Source organism: Sus scrofa, chromosome 14 (genome assembly GCF_054392235.1).
Source record: "Sus scrofa isolate SSC_HxYL_T2T_F1_AM1 chromosome 14, Sscrofa_HxYL_maternal_Yorkshire_Landrace_v2.0, whole genome shotgun sequence".
Classification (NCBI taxonomy): Eukaryota; Metazoa; Chordata; class Mammalia; order Artiodactyla; family Suidae; genus Sus; species Sus scrofa.
Genome location: NC_139396.1, coordinates 128,575,010 through 128,593,273, shown reverse-complemented (window position 1 = coordinate 128,593,273; position 18,264 = coordinate 128,575,010). Strand labels below are relative to the sequence as shown.

Sequence of the window (18,264 nt, the reverse complement as noted above, 5' to 3'; positions counted from 1 at the left end):
TGCTAGTTGGGTTCATTAACCATTGAGCCATGATGGGAGCTCCTGAATCTGTATATGTTGAGTTCAGGTGCTGATCCTATTGTTTCTTAGTAAATAGGTAGCAGTAGCTAAATATAAAAGACAAAGCCATATTGTTCCTGCCAATATCCCTTCATACATGTCATTACTTTAAATTTTTTGGTATCTTCAATATATAATTTCTCTTACAACTTGTAATTTGTAGTAAGAACTACCTGTGGAATTGTAGTAAAATATCTATATTTTCTAAACCTTTCTCTCAGCCCCTGAAGGCCTTTAGGAGTATGTGTGTGTATACAGATATTTGTCTTTAAATAATAAGCCTTCACCCTGTTGTTATTTTTTAAAAATCTTGTAATAATCTATAATGGAATATAATCTGCTCTGGAAAAAAAATGAATCACTATGCTGTGCACCTGAAATTAATGCAATATTGTAAATCAACTATACTTCAATAAAAGATTTTTAAAAGATACATATGATGGTGATTGATAATAACCTCTGAGGTCCCAGGCCATGGCCTGGGCAATTGGTACTCATCATCATATCACTACTTTGAGCTAAGTTTCTTTACTCTGTCTTATGGGTGAAGAGATTAAGATTCAAAGAATTTCCTATTTATTTCCAGTGTCTCACAGGTAATAAATAGAAATACCAAGTTTCAACACTGTGTCGCTGACCTCTGATGCTTGAGCAATTTATCTCTTCCCATGACTACCTTGGATACTGACTGTTTCAGGACCACTCAAAATCTCATCCCACAGGGATTCTAACTCAGTAATGATAAAAGCTAGAAATCTATATTTTTAAAAACCACCCCAGATATCTCAAATGCCCTGTCCAGTTTGAAATCTGCTGGTATTACTAAAACATAACGCAAGCATCACAGAGGCAGTGCCAGGTCACGCAGCATCTCATGGAAGAACATTTCTTGCATCCTGCAGCATTCTTGGCCACACACAGTAGCTTTGTGCAGAATGCAAAAGGATTTTGTTACCATCCAGCTAGCCCTGACTAATTACTTTTTTCTTTCATTCGCTTGTACTTGTCCTGATCCCATGCTCTTTCCTTAACATCAGGCAAAAAATGCTCCCTCACAGATGTCCAATTTTCATGTCTGTTCGGAACAAAACACAGTTTATAGGGTAGATGACTTCTTGAGTTAAATCTCTAATCACAAAACACTTCCCTTGCCATTTACCTTCAGCCAATGGTGATGAAACAAAGAAGGGAAGGAATGCTTGCCTTTTATTATTATTCTTTTGACATTATTATTTTGATTCTACCATACAAAGACCTGTAGTTCCCATTGCGGCTCAGCGGGTTACAAACCCAACTAGTGTCCATAAGAATGCTGGTTCAATCTCTGGCCTCACTCAGTGGGTTAAGGATGCGGTGTTTCTGTGAGCTATTGTGTAATTTTCAGACCTGGCCCAGATCCCATATTGCTGTGGCTGTGGTATAGGCTGGCAGCTGCAGCTCCTATTCAACCCCTAGCCTTGGAATTTACACATGCTGTAGGTACAGCCCCAAAATGCAAAAGGAAGAAAAAAAAAGGGAAGGAACCTTCATCTTTTGTCATGTTATTTATTATTTTGATTCTACCATGTTATTCCACTATTCTTGACAATAGCAGATCAAAATTAGTTCTGCCACAGGAGTAATGTTTTAAAATGACACATTTTGGGAGTTCCCATCATGGCACAGTGGAAACAAATCCGACTACAAACCATGGAGTTGTGGATTTGATCCCTGGCCTTGCTCAGTGGGTTAAGGATCCAACATTGTTGTGAGTTGTGGTGTAGGTCACAGACATGGCTCAGATCTGGCATTGCTGCTGCTGTGGCTGTAGGCCAAGGGCTACAGCTCCAATTAGACCCTTAGCCTGGGAACCTACATATGCCATGGGTGTGGCCCTAAAAAGACAAAAAGAAATTATTTTAATATACTTTACTAAATATATTTTATATAAAAGTAGTTGTTGACTTACCTTTTGAAATCCAAAGGGATGTAGAACATACTTACGTTGCTTAAGGATTTGCTGATGTTCTTAACATCTAACTGTAGGATATTTCCAAGAATTGGGAGAGGAGTCGGGCCAGGCGGGAGCTTCCCCTTCCCAGAACTCTGTTTCCAGAGTGAGAGGAGAAGCAGACAGGAGAGACAGAGCACCAGGACCACAGCCCCATCCATAATGCCCTCTCTTCTTACTTAGACAACTGTGAGCCTGAAATCTAAAGCTTTTTTTATAACAGTCCTGCTATTAATTTTTGACTCTCTGACTCATAAAGTGAACAATCAGCTAGGTCTACTTTAATCTCTTTTGAAAGGACCTTGGCTCTGTGATGAAGATTAAACTGTGGTGTCCAGTGCCCTATCAGAAACATTCTGTTTTAATAGGTATTGGGTGGTGCCCAGGTTAACACCCCAGGTGACTGAAAACAAGTGAAATAAATTGCTCAACATTATGGACTCTCAGATTAACAACCAGTTGAGAATTTATGACTTTTATGGCAATACTTTATATTAAAAAATGCTTAGCTTTAATGCTTTATCAAACAATAGTATACTTTGTCCTTGAAATAAAATCCTTTTGAAATATTTTAGCATAATATGCTAACATTATAGCTTCCTAAATATAAACTAGGTAATATAATTCATATATCTTGAAAGTTCAAACATGTATCCAGTAATGAACTAAATTGATACACATTTCTAACCTTAAACGATCTTCCTCCCCTCAAGAACAAAACTGGAAGTAATTTAAAATTTTTACTTTTCATATAGGGAAATTCAGCAAGAACAGGAGATGCGTCCAGTGTCATATAGCTCAGAAGTGACAAAACAGGGATTTGAACTAATATCTTCTAAGGTCCATTGTGGTCTACCATGGCTTGCACCACTGCTGTCTCAAGAACAATTTGAGGAAAACAAAACCACCGCCCCAAAATATAAGCTTCTCTGAATACACACCCTGCTGAATGTCCACAGAATAACAAGGTTCACATTAAACAGATGCTCCTTACTTGAGTCCAAGGCTGAAAGAGTCATGGATTCTCAGGACAATACATAAAAGAGGCGAAACTTGCTCAGGTAACAATGTGAAGAGCCCATCTCAGAGAATGTAGGGGGAAGGGCTTGAGAACACCACTTCCCCCAGTTCCCAGCTATTTCCAGATCCTGCTGTTTCTGTTGCTTTCTTTGACCTGTCATCATCAGAAATAATGGAATGAAGGAGGCCCAGGAAGAGGGGAGATTTCAGACAGAAGAGCAGGTGTGGATTCAGTGGGGCATGGGAGGCAGGGACTTCATTCAACAGACTCATAGCCTAGAACCATCACAACCTGGAAACCTGAACAGGAAACAACATTTAGGAGTTCCCTGATGGTCTAGTGGTTGAGGATCCAGCATTGTCACTGCTCTCATGTGGGTCACTGCTGTGGTATGGGTCTGATTCCCGGCATGAGAACTTCCACATGCTGTGGGCACAATGATTAGGAAGAAAGGAAACAACATTTAGTGTCATGAGGATCTAAATGTCACTGGAATGTCACTGATACATTACTAGATCACTAATAATAATCTTGTACAAAGACATCTTCTATAAAGATATCATCATATTCTTTTTTCTGTTGATGAACAGTGTTATATAAGTTACAAATGTACATTATGGTGATTCACAATTTTTAAAGGTTAAACACCATTTATAGTTGTTATAAAATATTGGCTATATTGCCTATGTTGTACAGTATATACTTGTAGATTCTTCTGTACATAAGAGTGTGTACCTCCTAATCTAACACTACTTTGTGTGGTATTCTGTGAGTCTGTTTCTCTTTTGTTATGGTATATATTACAATAGCATGTACTTTTCCAGTAAGGTTTTTTTTTAATATAATGACTTTTTATAATAGCTGGTTTACAGAGTTCTGTCAATTTTCTACTATATATCATGGTAACTGAGTTAAACATACAGCTATAGATTTTTATATCTCACATTAACATACTCCATCACAAGTGACTAGACATAGTTCCCAATGGATTACATACAGATCAATTTACTTCGCCTTTCCAGGATGCTAGTGGACCGTAGAGCAGACTAGCGTTCTGGCTTAAGGGTTGAATGATGTCATTAGCACCTAACTGTAGGCTGTACAAAATGTTTTATCCCTCATGTGTTTAGGGAGCTTGACAATTTAGACGATTTCCATGCCACCATTTCCCTTTGGATTTTCTCCATTAAATCTGCCTCATGTACATTATTCCCACTTGAGGGAGGAAGAAGCAGGCTCTCTGAGAGTCAGTAGTAAAGGCGAGGACTCACAGACTCCAGGAATTAGGGCTCACGTGGGAACCCTTATGCCTGGACTTGGACTCTTCCTTCCAGCAAGACATTCAGTTCAAATGAGTTCACTGACAGTTTACTGAGGATGTGCCGTTGTTCAATAGTTCAGGATTGGCCCTCATCACTGAATTTCAAAATAAATACGAATGTAGTTAATAATTACAGCAGCTGTTTACTTAAATGAGGGTTAGACGAGTTCGGTTTTGTTTATTTAAATGAGGGTTAGACGAGTTCGGTTTTGTTTATTTAAATGAGGGTTAGACGAGTTCAGTTTTGTAAACTTTAGAGCTGAGTGAACCTGGGTCTCTGTGAACACTTTAACGTGGACAAACTGAAGCACTAATTTGCTTCCTAACTCACATGACTCTAAGAGAACCATACCAGCCCGCCCTTTTTTTTCCGTTTTAGGTTATTAGAAAATGCTGAGCATAGTTCCCTGAAATATATAGTACGTTCTTGTTGGTTAACTGCATTATATTTAGTAGCGTGTGTCTGTTAATTTGAAACTCCCAATTTATCTCCACCTTTCCTTTCTCCTTTGGTAACCGTAAGTTTAATTTCTATAAATGTAAGTAGATTTCTGTTTTTAATATAAGTTCATTTGTATCATTTTTTAAGATGCCACATAGGAGTGACCTCCTATGGTATTTGTATTTCTCTGCCTGGCTTACTTCAGTTAGCTCGATAGTCTCTAGGTACATCAATGTTGCTACAAATGGCATTAATTCATTCTTTTTTCCTGGCTAATATTCCATTGTATGTACATACATATGTATGTCTTCTTTATCCATTCATCTGTTTATAGAGGTTTAGATTGCTTCGATGTTTGGCTATTGTAAATAGTGCTGCAGTGAACAGGGAGGAACATTTATCTCTCCAAATATGTTTTTTTCACTCCTGGATATATGTCCAGGAGTGAAAGTGAAGGATCATACAGGAGCTCTATTTTCAGTTTTTTAAGGACCCTCCATGCAGTCTTCCATGGGGGCCGTACCAATTTACGTCCCCACCAACAGTGTACTAGGGTTCCTTTTTCTCCACAACCTCCAGCCTTAGGGTTTGTAGCCTTGTTGACGATGGCCTTTTGGACTGGTGTGAGACCATACCTCGTCGACGATGGCCTTTTGGACTGGTGTGAGACCATACCTCGTTGCAGTTCTGATGTGCATTTCTCTAATAATTAGTAATAGTGAGCATCTTTTCATGTGCCTTCTGGCCATCCATATGTTTTCTTTGGAAAAAGGTCTATTTAGACCTTCCGTTCATTTTTTTTTTAATTTATTTTCCCACTGTACAGCAAGGGGATCAAGTTATCCTTACATGTATACATTACACAATTTTCCCCACCCTTTCTTCTGTTGCAACATGAGTATCTAGACATAGTTCTTAATGCTATTCAGCAGGATCTCCTTGTAAATCTATTCTAGGTTGTGTCTGATAAGCCCAAGCTCCCAATCCCTCCCACTCTCTCCCCCTCCCATCGGGCAGCCACAAGTCTCATCTCCAAGTCCATGATTTTCTTTTCTGAGGAGATGTTCATTTGTGCTGGATATTCGATTCCAGTTATAAGTGATATCATATGGTATTTGTCTTTGTCTTTCTGGCTCATTTCACTCAGGATGAGATTCTCTAGTTCCATCCATGTTGCTGCAAATGGCATTATGTCATTCTTTTTTACAGCTGAGTAGTATTCCATTGTGTATATATACCATTTCTTCCTGATCCAGTCATCTATCAGTGCACATTTGGGTTGTTTCCATGTCCTGGCTATTGTGAATAGTGCTGCAATGAACATGTGGGTGCACGTGTCTCTTTTCAATAGAGTTTTGTCCGGATAGATGCCCAAGAATGGGATTGCGGGGTCATATGGAAGTTCTATGTATAGATTTCTAAGGGATCTCCAAACTGTTCTCCATAGTGGCTGTACAAGCTTACATTCCCACCAGCAGTGCAGGAGGGTTCCCTTTTCTCCACAGCCCCTCCAGCTCTTGTTATTTGTGGACTTATTAATGAGGGCCATTCTGACTGGTGTGAGGTGGTATCTCATGGTAGTTTTGATTCACATTCCTCTTATAATCAGCGATGTTGAGCATTTTTTCATGTGTTTGTTGGCCATCTGTATATCCTCTTTGGAGAAATGTCTATTCAGGTCTTTTGCCCATTTTTCCATTGATTGATTGGTTTTTTTGCTGTTGAGTTGTATAAGTTGCTTATATATTCTAGAGATTAAGCCCTTGTCGGTTGCATCATTTGAAACTATTTTTTTCCCGTTCTGTAAGTTGTCTTTTTGTTTTCTTTTGGGTTTCCTTTGCTGTGCAAAAGCTTTTCCGTTTGATGAGGTCCCATGGGTTTATTTTTGCTCTAATTTCTATTGCTTTGGGAGACTGACCTGAGAAAATATTCATGATGTTGATGTCAGAGAGTGTTTTGCCTATGTTTTCTTCTAGGAGTTTGATGGTGTCCTGTCGTATATTTAAGTCTGTCAGCCATTTGGAGTTTATTTTTGTGCATGGTGTGAGGGTGTGTTCTAATTTCATTGCTTTGCATGCAGCTGTCCAGGTTTCCCAGCAATGCTTGCTGAATAGACTGTGTTTTTCCCATTTTATGTTCTTGCCTCCCTTGTCAAAGATTAATTGGGAAGGGAGTATTATTCTTGAAGGAGTTCCTCCACTGGCATCCCAGGAAAGGAAGCATATCATTTTTTTAATTTCATCATAATGCTTTATTTACTTATTTATTTTTATCGGTGCTTATTTATTTATTTATTTTTTGGTTATTTACCCAATACACATTTTTTTTTACTTTGACTTCCCCTGTGGCTCACAACATATAATCTTTATTTTTAACATGGAACTCTTTTTTTAAAAAAGAAATTTTTGTCTTTCTAGGGCTGTACCCATGGCATATGGAGGTTTCCAGGCGAGGGGTCAAAATACAGCTGTAGCCACTGGCCTACGCCACAGCCACAGCAACACCAGATATGAGCCATGTCTGTGAACCACACCACAGCTCATGGCAATGCCAGATCCTTAACCCACTGAGCTAGGCCAGGGATTGGACCTGTGTCCTCATGGATACCAGTCAGATGTGTTTCTGTTGAGCCATGATGGGCATTCCTAATGTGGACATCCTTTATTTCTGGTCAGTGCACCTTTTTCATTAATGGTTAAACAGGTGTGCAATGTATGTTTGAAAGGATACAAATAGGCTGTTTTAGTTAAAATATTTGTTACATTGTGTATATGCCAAAATAACTCCTCAGTACCTCAATATGTGAAAACTCATTCAGTATTGTCCATTTATCTATCTATCCATCTATCCATCAACCTCTTCCTATTTCAGTTTTGGTACACAGAGCAATAATATCATGTACACTCAGAAATTATTAATATAATAATATTATCCAATGTACAGCCTATATTTAAATTTTTCCTGATGTTTCTGGAATAACCTTTATAGCTTTTTTTTTCCTTTGCAACTCAATATCCAGCCCAGGAACAAGCATATGAGTTGGTTATCTTTTCTTCATAACCTCCTGTTATCAGTTCGCTTTGCCCTGTTTGTTCTCCTTCAGGACATTTACCTTTGTGAAATGTTCAGGTTAGTAGTCATGTAAAATATGCCCTGGGCTTGTTTTGAGCTTTGTTGCTTTCAAAAGATAGATTCCAGGTGATTTGGCAGCAGAACCACATGAGCACCTCGTGTGTCCCACTGAAATCCATTGGGGAGTAGGGCACATCATGTCACTTATCCCACAATTATTTATGCAGTGTTGTTCACATAGTAAAGTGATATCTGCCAGATTTCTGCATGACAGAAGTCCTTTGTGACATTTAATTCATAAAAATCTAGGTATTTCCATTGTTGTTCAACAGGTTAACCCGATGTAGTGTCTGTGAGGATGTGGATTTGATCCCTGGGCTCACTCAGTGGGTTAAGGATCTGGTGTTGCTGCCAGCTGTGGTGTAGGCCACAGATGCAGCTGAGATATGGCGTTGCTGTGACAGTGGCTTAGGTTGGCAGCTGCAGCTCTGATTTGAAGTCTGGAAACTTCCAAATGCCTCAGGTGTGGCCCTAAAGAGAAAAATAAATTTAAAATTAAAAAGAATCTGTTGGTGGACCTTTAGGGCTTTGTGGGTATGGTGCTTCTCAATCATTTATCTAGCAGTTTTAGTATTGCTAGTACAACTTGCTTAAATTAATGCTACTAAACTGAATTGTTATGCAACAATTTTTCTAATCTTACCATGTTTTCAGTGTTTCAAATCTAGGATTATTATATAAAGGAGGCTACCCTGGTTTTAAAAATTAAGATGAACAGTCTTCATGACAATGATAAATGCTAATATATGTTACTGGCTCATTGTTCTTACCACAGAAAGTTTATTTTTAATTCAGTCAAATGTCTCTTTACAAAAGCACTATGAACAGATAACTCCAGATATTCAAATTCCAATAATGACTTCTGTTTTCTTTATTTCCATCTTTTAATTTTTTGTCTTTTGTCTTTTTAGGGCCACACCCACAGCATATGGAAGTTCCCTGGCTAGGAGTTGATTCAAAGCTGTAGCTGCCAGCCTATACCTCAGCCACAGCAACATGGGATCCGAGCCATGTCTGCAACCTAAACCACAGCTCACAGCTATGCCGGATCCTTAACCCCCTAAGCGAGGCCAGGGATCAAACCTGTGTCCTCAGGGATGCTAGGCAGGTTTGTTAACCACTGAACCATGACGGGGACCTCATAATGACTCCCGTTTTAAGTCATAAACTCTATGTGAGATGATTGAAATATCACAGTGATAAAATAAAGCAGTGGGTGGAAACATACACCGGGATCCAAATGTGGTGATAAGTGGAATGGATTAATAAGATCTGGCAGCCTAGGACCTCTGTATTCATTATTTCAAATACTAGTGAAGTTCACTTTAGCAACATCACTTCCAACAGTCTTCCAACTTATCCTTGGTTATTACTTGTTCTCTCAGAATCAAAGTGCTGCTGCCCTTATTTTGAGCTACACTTGTTCGTCTCTAGGTCAATGGATTGGAATAAATAATTGGCAAGATTTCTTCCAGCTCTGTGTCTTCTTCATAGTTCAGTTTATCTTCAGTTCTTCTTTCAGGGCACACCTGTATTCACATTACTGACTTCCATGCTACACGATGGCAAAGAGTTCTCCAACCCAGAAGTGTTTGACCCTGGCCACTTCCTGGATGAGGGCGGCACCTTTCAGAAAAGTGACCACTTCATGGCTTTCTCAGCAGGTAACAACATTTATTTTCTGCATGACTTCAGAGGCCAGGATACCTACTGGAGATGAGTTGGAAGTGACAGAGTACCTACTAAGGGGCTGGTAGAAATGCTCTTTGTCCCTGGAGAGGGGCAGCAATCCCAGCACCCATGCATTTTCCCTTCTTGTGATACATCCTCATCATTGGGCTTGATCACTGAAGCTCTGGAGAAGTGACCCAGTTCTTTCAAATTCAGAAATAAAATTTGAGTGAGCTTCAAAAAAAAAAAAATACAAGGGAAGTGCATCTTAGCCACAAGGAATTGTGTGTTATAACCCTTGAAGCTTCAAAGTATGAAGGTTCAAATATGACAGTATAGAGGTTGATGAAGAGGAGGTATGCTTACAGCAGAGAATAGAGGCTGTGGAATGGGAAGAAACATGTTGGATCATCAAACTAGAAAGGGAAAATACAATGAATGTGTGGGTGTCTCTAGAGAAAGATCAATGGATACGTGAAAAAATAAAGTTGCAGTTATCAAAGAATCTAAAAGAGGATGGATATGTGTGCATGCATAACTGAATCACTGTTGTACAGAGTAATTATTACAACATGTAAACCAACTATACTTCAGGAAAATGTTAAAAATGAAAAACAAAATTGCGTTCAGTTATAATATGCAAATACTTAATGAAGGAATTGGCATAGTGCTGATACTCAACAAATATTTGTTGAAAGAATGCTACCTGTTAAGATGTGAGGTGAGTAGCATATTTTTCCAACCTTTGTCCATCTGTCTATGCTACCGACGTGCTTTCCATTCATTCATTTAACCTTTCATCAAATAGTTACTACTACAGAGTCTCTTTCTGATGGCAAGAAACACAGTGTTCAAGGAGTATGTGCTGTCTGTGTTTGTTATTTTCAGGAAAATGGGTTTGTATAGGAGAAGGATTGGCCTGCATGGAGCTGTTTTTATTCATGACCACAATTTTACAAAAATTTACCTTGCAATCTGTGGTTGACCCCAAGGATATTGACACCAGCGCTATATTGGGTGGTTTAGCTTCCATGCCACCTTCTTACCAGCTCTGCTTCATTCCTTTGTAAGGAATGTTAGGTCCTTTGGGTTCGTTGATGATCTGGTTTTCAACTCCCTCTCATCTGGGGCATCGTTCACCTGTTTGCCATCCATCTTTCCTGAGAATGCCTTCATTGACCACCTCTCTTCCTTGTGGAATTTCACTACAGAAATGTATCTGCTATTCTTCACCTGTATTGGATGCTTTGCTAATACTTGTCTAATATTATGCAGTACTATGTACTTAGTACTAGGTACACCATACAAAATAAAACAAGGTGATTAGCGTCTGCCAATGCCAAGCCATTTCTCCTGTGTATATTCCTAGTAAAAAGCAGAATTCAATGAGCCACTTCTCAGACTTTCCTTACTTTTGTGCATGTGGCAGGTAAAAAAGGAAAGAAAAAATGCAAAGTGGTTGTGTTGGTCCTCAGAATGAGATTCCCAGAGAAGGACAAAGGGAATGAGAGTAGCTCCCTTGGCTCTATGTCACCTAGTTATTTGAGTGTTGGATTTGAAAGTGAGATAAATTGTTTTCAGGAGCAGCTTCACCCTGTAGGGAAATATTGAGATCAGTGAGGGTGAAGAATTAAATTCATACTAAGCTTCAGAAAACTATCAATGAATACCAGAACAGAAATAAGTGAAATGTGCATGCAGGAACTCACTAGAAATAATCAATGACACCAAAGCTGGTTCTTTGAAAAGTTCCATAGAATTGACAGACCTATAGCCAGGCTCCCCCTCCCCCCAAATCAAGAAGACACAATTCACAAAAATTACAATTCAAAGAGGGGCCATGTCTTGATGTCATGAACATTAAAAGTATAATAAAGGAGTATTATGAATAATGCTCTGTCCACCAAGTTGATGACTTAATTGAGATGGATCCGTTCTTTAAGTACAGTTTGCCAAAACTCATGCAAGGAGGAATAACATCCCTAACTTGGCATTATAGGAAGCTGTGAACTCTCCTTCCCCCAAGTGGACACCTTGATTCAACACAACATGTGGATCAATTCTCTTTTAAAAAAAATCCAGAAACTAGTTGAAAGACTCTGTACTCATAGTGAACATACATCTAGCTATATCCATGAGAAAGAATGGCAGAGATACACTTTCCCCATAACTGCCAACCCTTCAAAGAGCTATGTAATTGTGTAGAAAAACCACCCCAAGTTCTCAGCTTCTCCCTGAGAACAAAAGCTGTTGGCAGGCACCTCTGACATACCAAAAATTCACACCATTTTTTTTGGGGGGTGCAGGGGTTTGCATGAGAAACTGGCTTCTGTCTTGATTGTTTTGGAACACTGATAGGACTCAGCATACTCTAAACACCTGGGGACTGCTGGAACAGAAAAAACCAGGCTAGTCTAGCAGGCAGGTTTGAGAGAACTTTCGAATCTTTAGTTAATTGATCAGTGAGGTTCTTCTCCTGCAAGACTAGTCAGTGAAGACTGAGAGAGAAGTGATTGTTTTTTTTTTTTTTTTGTAATATGAAGACAGCAATGCAGAGTGTCAAGAAAAATGAAAAATGAGGGATATGTGAGTTAACTGAAAGATATTTCAAAATAACTGTTATAATGGTCATCATGGGGTCAGGTGAACAATAAAAAAATAATGCAGGATTTTCAACAAAACAGACACACAAAGATCCCAAATAGAACTAGAGCTAAAGAACACAATAACTGAACTGAGAGTTCAATCAACAGCAGAGTAGAGTGAGCAAAAGAAAGGCTTGGTACTTAAAAGATAGAAATTACTGAAAATTATTGAGTTTGGGGAGGAAAAAACAAAGAAGGAAGACAAAAAATAGGTTAAGGTATGTATGGAACAAAATTAACTGGGCCAATATATGCAGTATAGAAGACCTATGAGGAGAAGGGAGAAAGGAAAAGGACTAGAAAGCGTATGCAAGTAATGATGCCAGAAAGCTTCCCAAATCTGGGAAAGGAAATGGACATAAAAATCCTACATATAAACATCCTCAAATAAGGAAAAAAAAACTTAAATCTAACCTGAGATACAGGCGAATCAAATTGTCAATAGTCAGTGACAATGAGAGAATTTTCAAAACAGCCAGAGAAAGCCATTAGTCACAAGAGCACTCCTTCAATGCCATCAGCAGATTGTAAAGCATAAGCCTTGCAGAAGAGAAGGGAATGAGAAAATATACTCCAAGTTCTGAGAGAAAAAACCCACCCACCAAGAACCTATACCATCAATACTTCTTTGAAAAATGGAGAGATAAAACATACCCCAATACAGAACATTGTAAATCAACTATAATGGAAAACATAAAAATCATAAAAAAAACCCATTCCCAAACAAACAAAACTGCAACATTGCTCACCACTTGAACAGCCTTGCAAAATACGCTAGTGGAGTTCTTCAGCTTGACATGAAAGCACCATTATCAGCATCATGGTACTATAAGGATGGATTAAAAAAAACTCCTTTGTAAAGGTAAATATACAGAAAAATAAGAATGCTATGTGATGGTGGTACAAAAATGACCTTTTTCTACTTTAAGAGTTAAATAATGATGTATTAAAATATGTGATGTGATGGAAGATAGTATAAAAAATGAACGTATGTATATGTATAACTGGGTCAAGCTGCTGTGCAACAGAAATTGAGGCACATTGTAAATCCATTCTAACAGAAAATAAAAAATTTGTTAATGGATACATGATATAAATATATGTAAATTGTGACAATGATAACAAACTGGGGAGGGATTAAAGATTTAGAGATTTGTATATGATTGAAGGAAGTTGTTAGGAGCTTAAAATAGACTAAGATATTTTGCATAAGCTGTATAGTAAACACAAAGAAAACCTGTAGGTGTTCCACCAAAGAAAACGAGAAAGTAATTAAAGTTAGCAATACAGAAAAAGAATGAAAAACAAAGACAAATGGACAGGAAAACAGAAATAAAGAACTCCAATAAAAAGAAAACAACAATATGACAATAGTAAGTCATTCCCTGTCAATATTTACTTTAAATGTAAATGGATTAAGTTATGCAATCAAATATAGAGTGGCTGAATGGATTAAAAAAATAAGAGCCATGGAGTTCCGGGCTCCTGTGGTGCAGCAGAAACAAAACGAATCCCACTGGGAACCACGAGGTTGTGGGTTCGATCCCTGGCCTCGCTCATTGGGTTAAGTATATGGCATTGCCGTGAGCTATGGTGTAGTTCTCAGACACAGCTCGGATCTGGTGTTGCTGTGGCTCTGGCATAGGCAGGCAGCAAAAGCTCCAGTTTGACCCCTGGGAACCTCCATATGCCAGGGGTGTGGCTGTGAAAGGACAAAAGACAAATAATAATAATAATAATAAGGTCCAACTATGTGCTCTACCAGTGGCTTACTTTTGATTAAAAGTTATACACTGCCATAAAAAAGAACAAAAATAATGTCATTTGCTGCAACATGGATGGAACTAGAGACTCTCATCCTGAGAGAAGTCAGAAAGAGAAAGACAAAATCCATATGATGTCACTTATATCTGAGATCTAACATATGGTACAAATGAACCTTTCTACAGAAATGAAAATCATAGACTTGGAGAAGAGACTTGTGGTTGCCAAGGGGGAGGGAGAGGGAGTGAGATGGATTGGGAGCTTGGGGTTAATAGATGCAGACTATTGCCCTTGGAATGGATTAGCAATGAGATCCTGCTGGGTAGCACTGGGAACTCTGTCTAGACACATGTGATAGAGCATGGTCATGTGAGAAAAAAGAATCTATACTTGTATGTGTAACAGGGACACCATGCTACACAGTAGAAAAAAAATGTATTGGGGAAATAACAATTGATTACAATAAATTTTTTTAATTAAACAAAAAAAATATAATAACCTGATGTAGGGAGTCCCTGTTGTGGCTCAGCAGTCACTAACCTGACTTGTATCCATGAAGAGGCGGGTTCAATCCCTGGCCCTGCTCAGTGGATTAATGATCTGACATGGCTGGGAGCTGTGGTGTAGACATGGTGAAGACATGGCTTGGATCTCATGTTGTGGCTGTGGTGTAAGCCAGCAGGTGCAGCTCCTATTAAACCCCTAGCCGGGGAACATCCATATGCCATGATTCCAGGCCAAAAAGACAAAAAAAAAGGGCACAAAAGATTTGAACAGGCACCTCACCAAAGTAGATATACAGCTGAAGAAATGGCATATGCAAATACTCATCATCATATGTCATTAGGTACTTGTAAACAAAAACAGCAATGAAATACCACTACACACATAGGATGGTTAAACTCCAATTCATTAATAAAACCAAATATTGGCAAGGACATGGAAACAGCAAGGAATGGTGGTTATTGTTGGGGGAAATGTGAAATGGTACAGATACTTTGGAAGACATTTGGCAGTTCCTCATAAAACTAAAGGAATCATTATGATATGATCCAGTAATCAAACTCCCTGGGATTTATCGAATGAGTTGAAAACTTATGGAGTTCCTGTGGTGGCTCAGTGGAAATGACTATCCGTGGCCTCACTCAGTGGGTTAAGAATCTGGCATTGCCATGAGCTGTGGTGAAGGTCACAGGCGTGGCTTGAATCCCGTGTTGCTGTGGCTGTGGTGTAGGCCGGCAGTTACAGCTCCAGTTCAACCCCTAACCTGGGAACCTCCATATGCCATGGGTGTGGTTCTTAAAGGACCAAAAAAAAAACAAACAAACAAAAAACAAACAAACAAAAAAATGCAGGGATCTGAGAAGGGTCAAGGAGCCGAGGAAGGGAGTTTGCCTGAAGGGTGCAATTCTGAAGGCAGGCTCCTAATCAGAAAAAGGGGCCTGACTGAATGGTGCAGTTCTGAGGACAAGCTCCTAATCAAAAAAAGGGGTCTGTCTGTATAGCACAATTCCGAGGACAGGCCCCAGAAGACAATAAGGCTCACCTGCGGGCGTTGGTGGGGAACTGACTTTTCCAGGAAACAATTTCCATTTTGTGTTGCTGAGTGGGGATTGTTCCATGGATAACTTAGTCTTTTCTGTTATTCACTTGCTATTCAGTTTTCCTCAGTCTTTCCTGTTTATTTACTTATTATTCCGATTTTCCATTCTTATTTTCCTGTGGTGATTTCTGATTTAACAAAGTTACAACAATAATATAATAAGACGGGAGTTCCCGTCGTGGCGCAGTGGTTAACGAATCCGACTAGGAACCATGAGGTTGCGGGTTCGGTCCCTGCCCTTGCTCAGTGGGTTAATGATCCGGCGTTGCCTTGAGCTGTGGTGTAGGTCGCAGACGCGGCTCGGATCCAGCGTTGCTGTGGCTCTGGTGTAGGCCGGTGGCTACAGCTCCGATTGGACCCCTAGCCTGGGAACCTCCATATGCCGTGGGAGCGGCCCAAAAAATAGCAACAACAACAACAACAACAACAACAACAAAAGACAAAAAGACAAAAGACAAAAAAAAATAATAATAATATAATAAGAATTTCATCCTGAAGGACTTCCCCTTATTTAATCCAAATTAGTTAAAACATAATGTTTACTAACTAGTTATATAGTAAACTTTAGAGTTAGGATTTTAATGAAGTTCATAGAAGTTAGACATATATTATTCAAGAAAACCGGCTGTGAGTTTTGTCCTTGATATTAAAAGCTTTTAAGTGATAGATAGTTAAGTTGGTTTGTATTTTCTTACACTGTCTCCCTGCCATAACACTTTAAAGATAAGCACCAGTCTGAAAACAAGATCTGTGAATGCCAAATGCTTGTGTCTGTGACCTCTTCAAATGGTAAAGACTGGCTGGTCATGGGATGATTTGCACTGAGTCTCCTCCATTCCACATGATGTATTGTACCGAATTGCCCCTAAATTGTCACCACTAAGTTTAGTTAAGATAAAGATCTTAAAACATGATGTATACCTGCTAAACCATGTAATAGTTAACCAATGTACTTTTAACACTGTGATGTAGTCTGTAGTGGAAAACTGTCTATATAATGAATTACTTATGCCAATAAAATTTGAGCAGTCCAGCGCAATGAAAGAAGGGACAAAGAGGCTGTCTCTGTAAGTACATTCAGCGATGCAAGTCCGTTCCCTATCGGGAAAAAGTGTACACTCCCTGACCGCTGGAACTGCCCTCTGGCAAGAAACAAAGAAAGTAAGACAACGCATGTCCATATAAAAACTGGCACATGCACTTAGAAACCTGGACAGTTACATGCAAAAGAATGAAACTAGACCATTCTCTAACAGCGTACACAAAAATAAACTTATTGACTAAAGATCTAAATGTAAGACCAGATGCTATAAATCTCCTAGAAGGAAACATAGGCAGAACACTCTAACATAAAGCACAGCAAAATCTTTTGGGACCCTTCCCTTAGAGGAATGGAAAATAAAAACAAAAATAAGGAGTTTCCACTGAGGCTCAGTGGTAACAAACCTGACTAGTATCCATGAGGACGAGGGTGTGCTCCCTGGCCTTGCTCAGTGGGTTAAGGATCCCACGTTGCTGTGGCCATGGTGTAGGCCGGCAGCTAGAGCCCTGATGCTCTGATTCAAACCCTAGCCTGGGAACTTGCCTTTGCCACAGGTGCGGCCCTTAAAAAAAAGGGAAAAAAGAAGGTTAAATAAACTTAGAAGGTTTGCACAGCAAAGGAAACCATAAACGAAACAAAAAGAACCTACAGAATGGGAGAAACTATTCGCAAATGACGTGACCCACAAGTGATGAATACACAAAATGTACAAACAGCTCTTGTAGCTTACCAGAAAAAAACAAACAAACAGAAAAACCAAAAAGCACAAAACAGAAAACCCGAAACACATTAAATAATGAATGGAAATTATCTCAAGTATCTTCTCTCACCACAATGCCATGAAATTAAAAATCAACCACGGGAAAAGGAAAGAGAAAAAACCTACTACATGGAGACTAAACAACATGCTACTAAAAAACCAATGGGTCAATGAGGAAATCAAGAAGGAAATTAAAAACTACCTGGAAACAAATGATAATGAAGACACAACCTCTCAAAATCTATGGGATGCTGTGAAAGCTGTGCTCAGAGGGAAATTTAGAGCAATACAGGCCTTACTCAAAAAAGAAGGAAGATCCCAAATTGACAACTTAACCCTCCACCTAAATGAATTAGAAAAAGAAGAACAACAAAGACCTAAAGTCAGCAGAAGGAAGGAAATTATAAAGATCAAAGAAGAAATCAATAAAATAGAGACTCAAAAAACAATAGAGAAAATTAATAAAACCAAGAGCTGGTTCTTTGAAAAGGTGAACAAAATGGACAAACCCCTGGCCAGACTCACTCAAAAGAGGAGAGAAAGAACCCAAATCACCAAAATTATACATGAAAAAGGAGAAATCACAATGGATACAGCAGAAATACAAAAAACCGTAAGAGAATACTATGAACAACTGTATGGCAACAAGTTTGACAATATGGAAGAAATGGACAATTTTCTAGAATCTTACAGCCTGCCAAAACTGAATCAAGCAGAAACAGACCAACATGAAAAAATGCTCAACATTGCTGATTATAAGAGAAATGCGAATCAAAACAACCATGAGATACCACCTCACACCAGTCAGAATGG

General features: G+C 38.9%; 1 protein-coding gene and 1 pseudogene across 1 annotated transcript in view; both read right to left on the bottom strand.

The window, feature by feature from the left end:
• LOC146396994 (cytochrome P450 2C18-like) overlaps nt 1-2,211 on the bottom strand; it is a 47,508-nt gene extending 45,297 nt beyond the window's left edge. Inside the window, exon 1 of the mRNA XM_084995016.1 lies at nt 2,044-2,211. Within this exon, the coding sequence (XP_084851142.1) occupies nt 2,044-2,211 (168 nt within the window). The remainder of the gene's footprint in view (nt 1-2,043) is intronic.
• Nucleotides 2,212-11,226: 9,015 nt separating this feature from the next.
• LOC146396993 (cytochrome P450 2C19-like) overlaps nt 11,227-18,264 on the bottom strand; it is a 60,014-nt pseudogene continuing 52,976 nt past the window's right edge.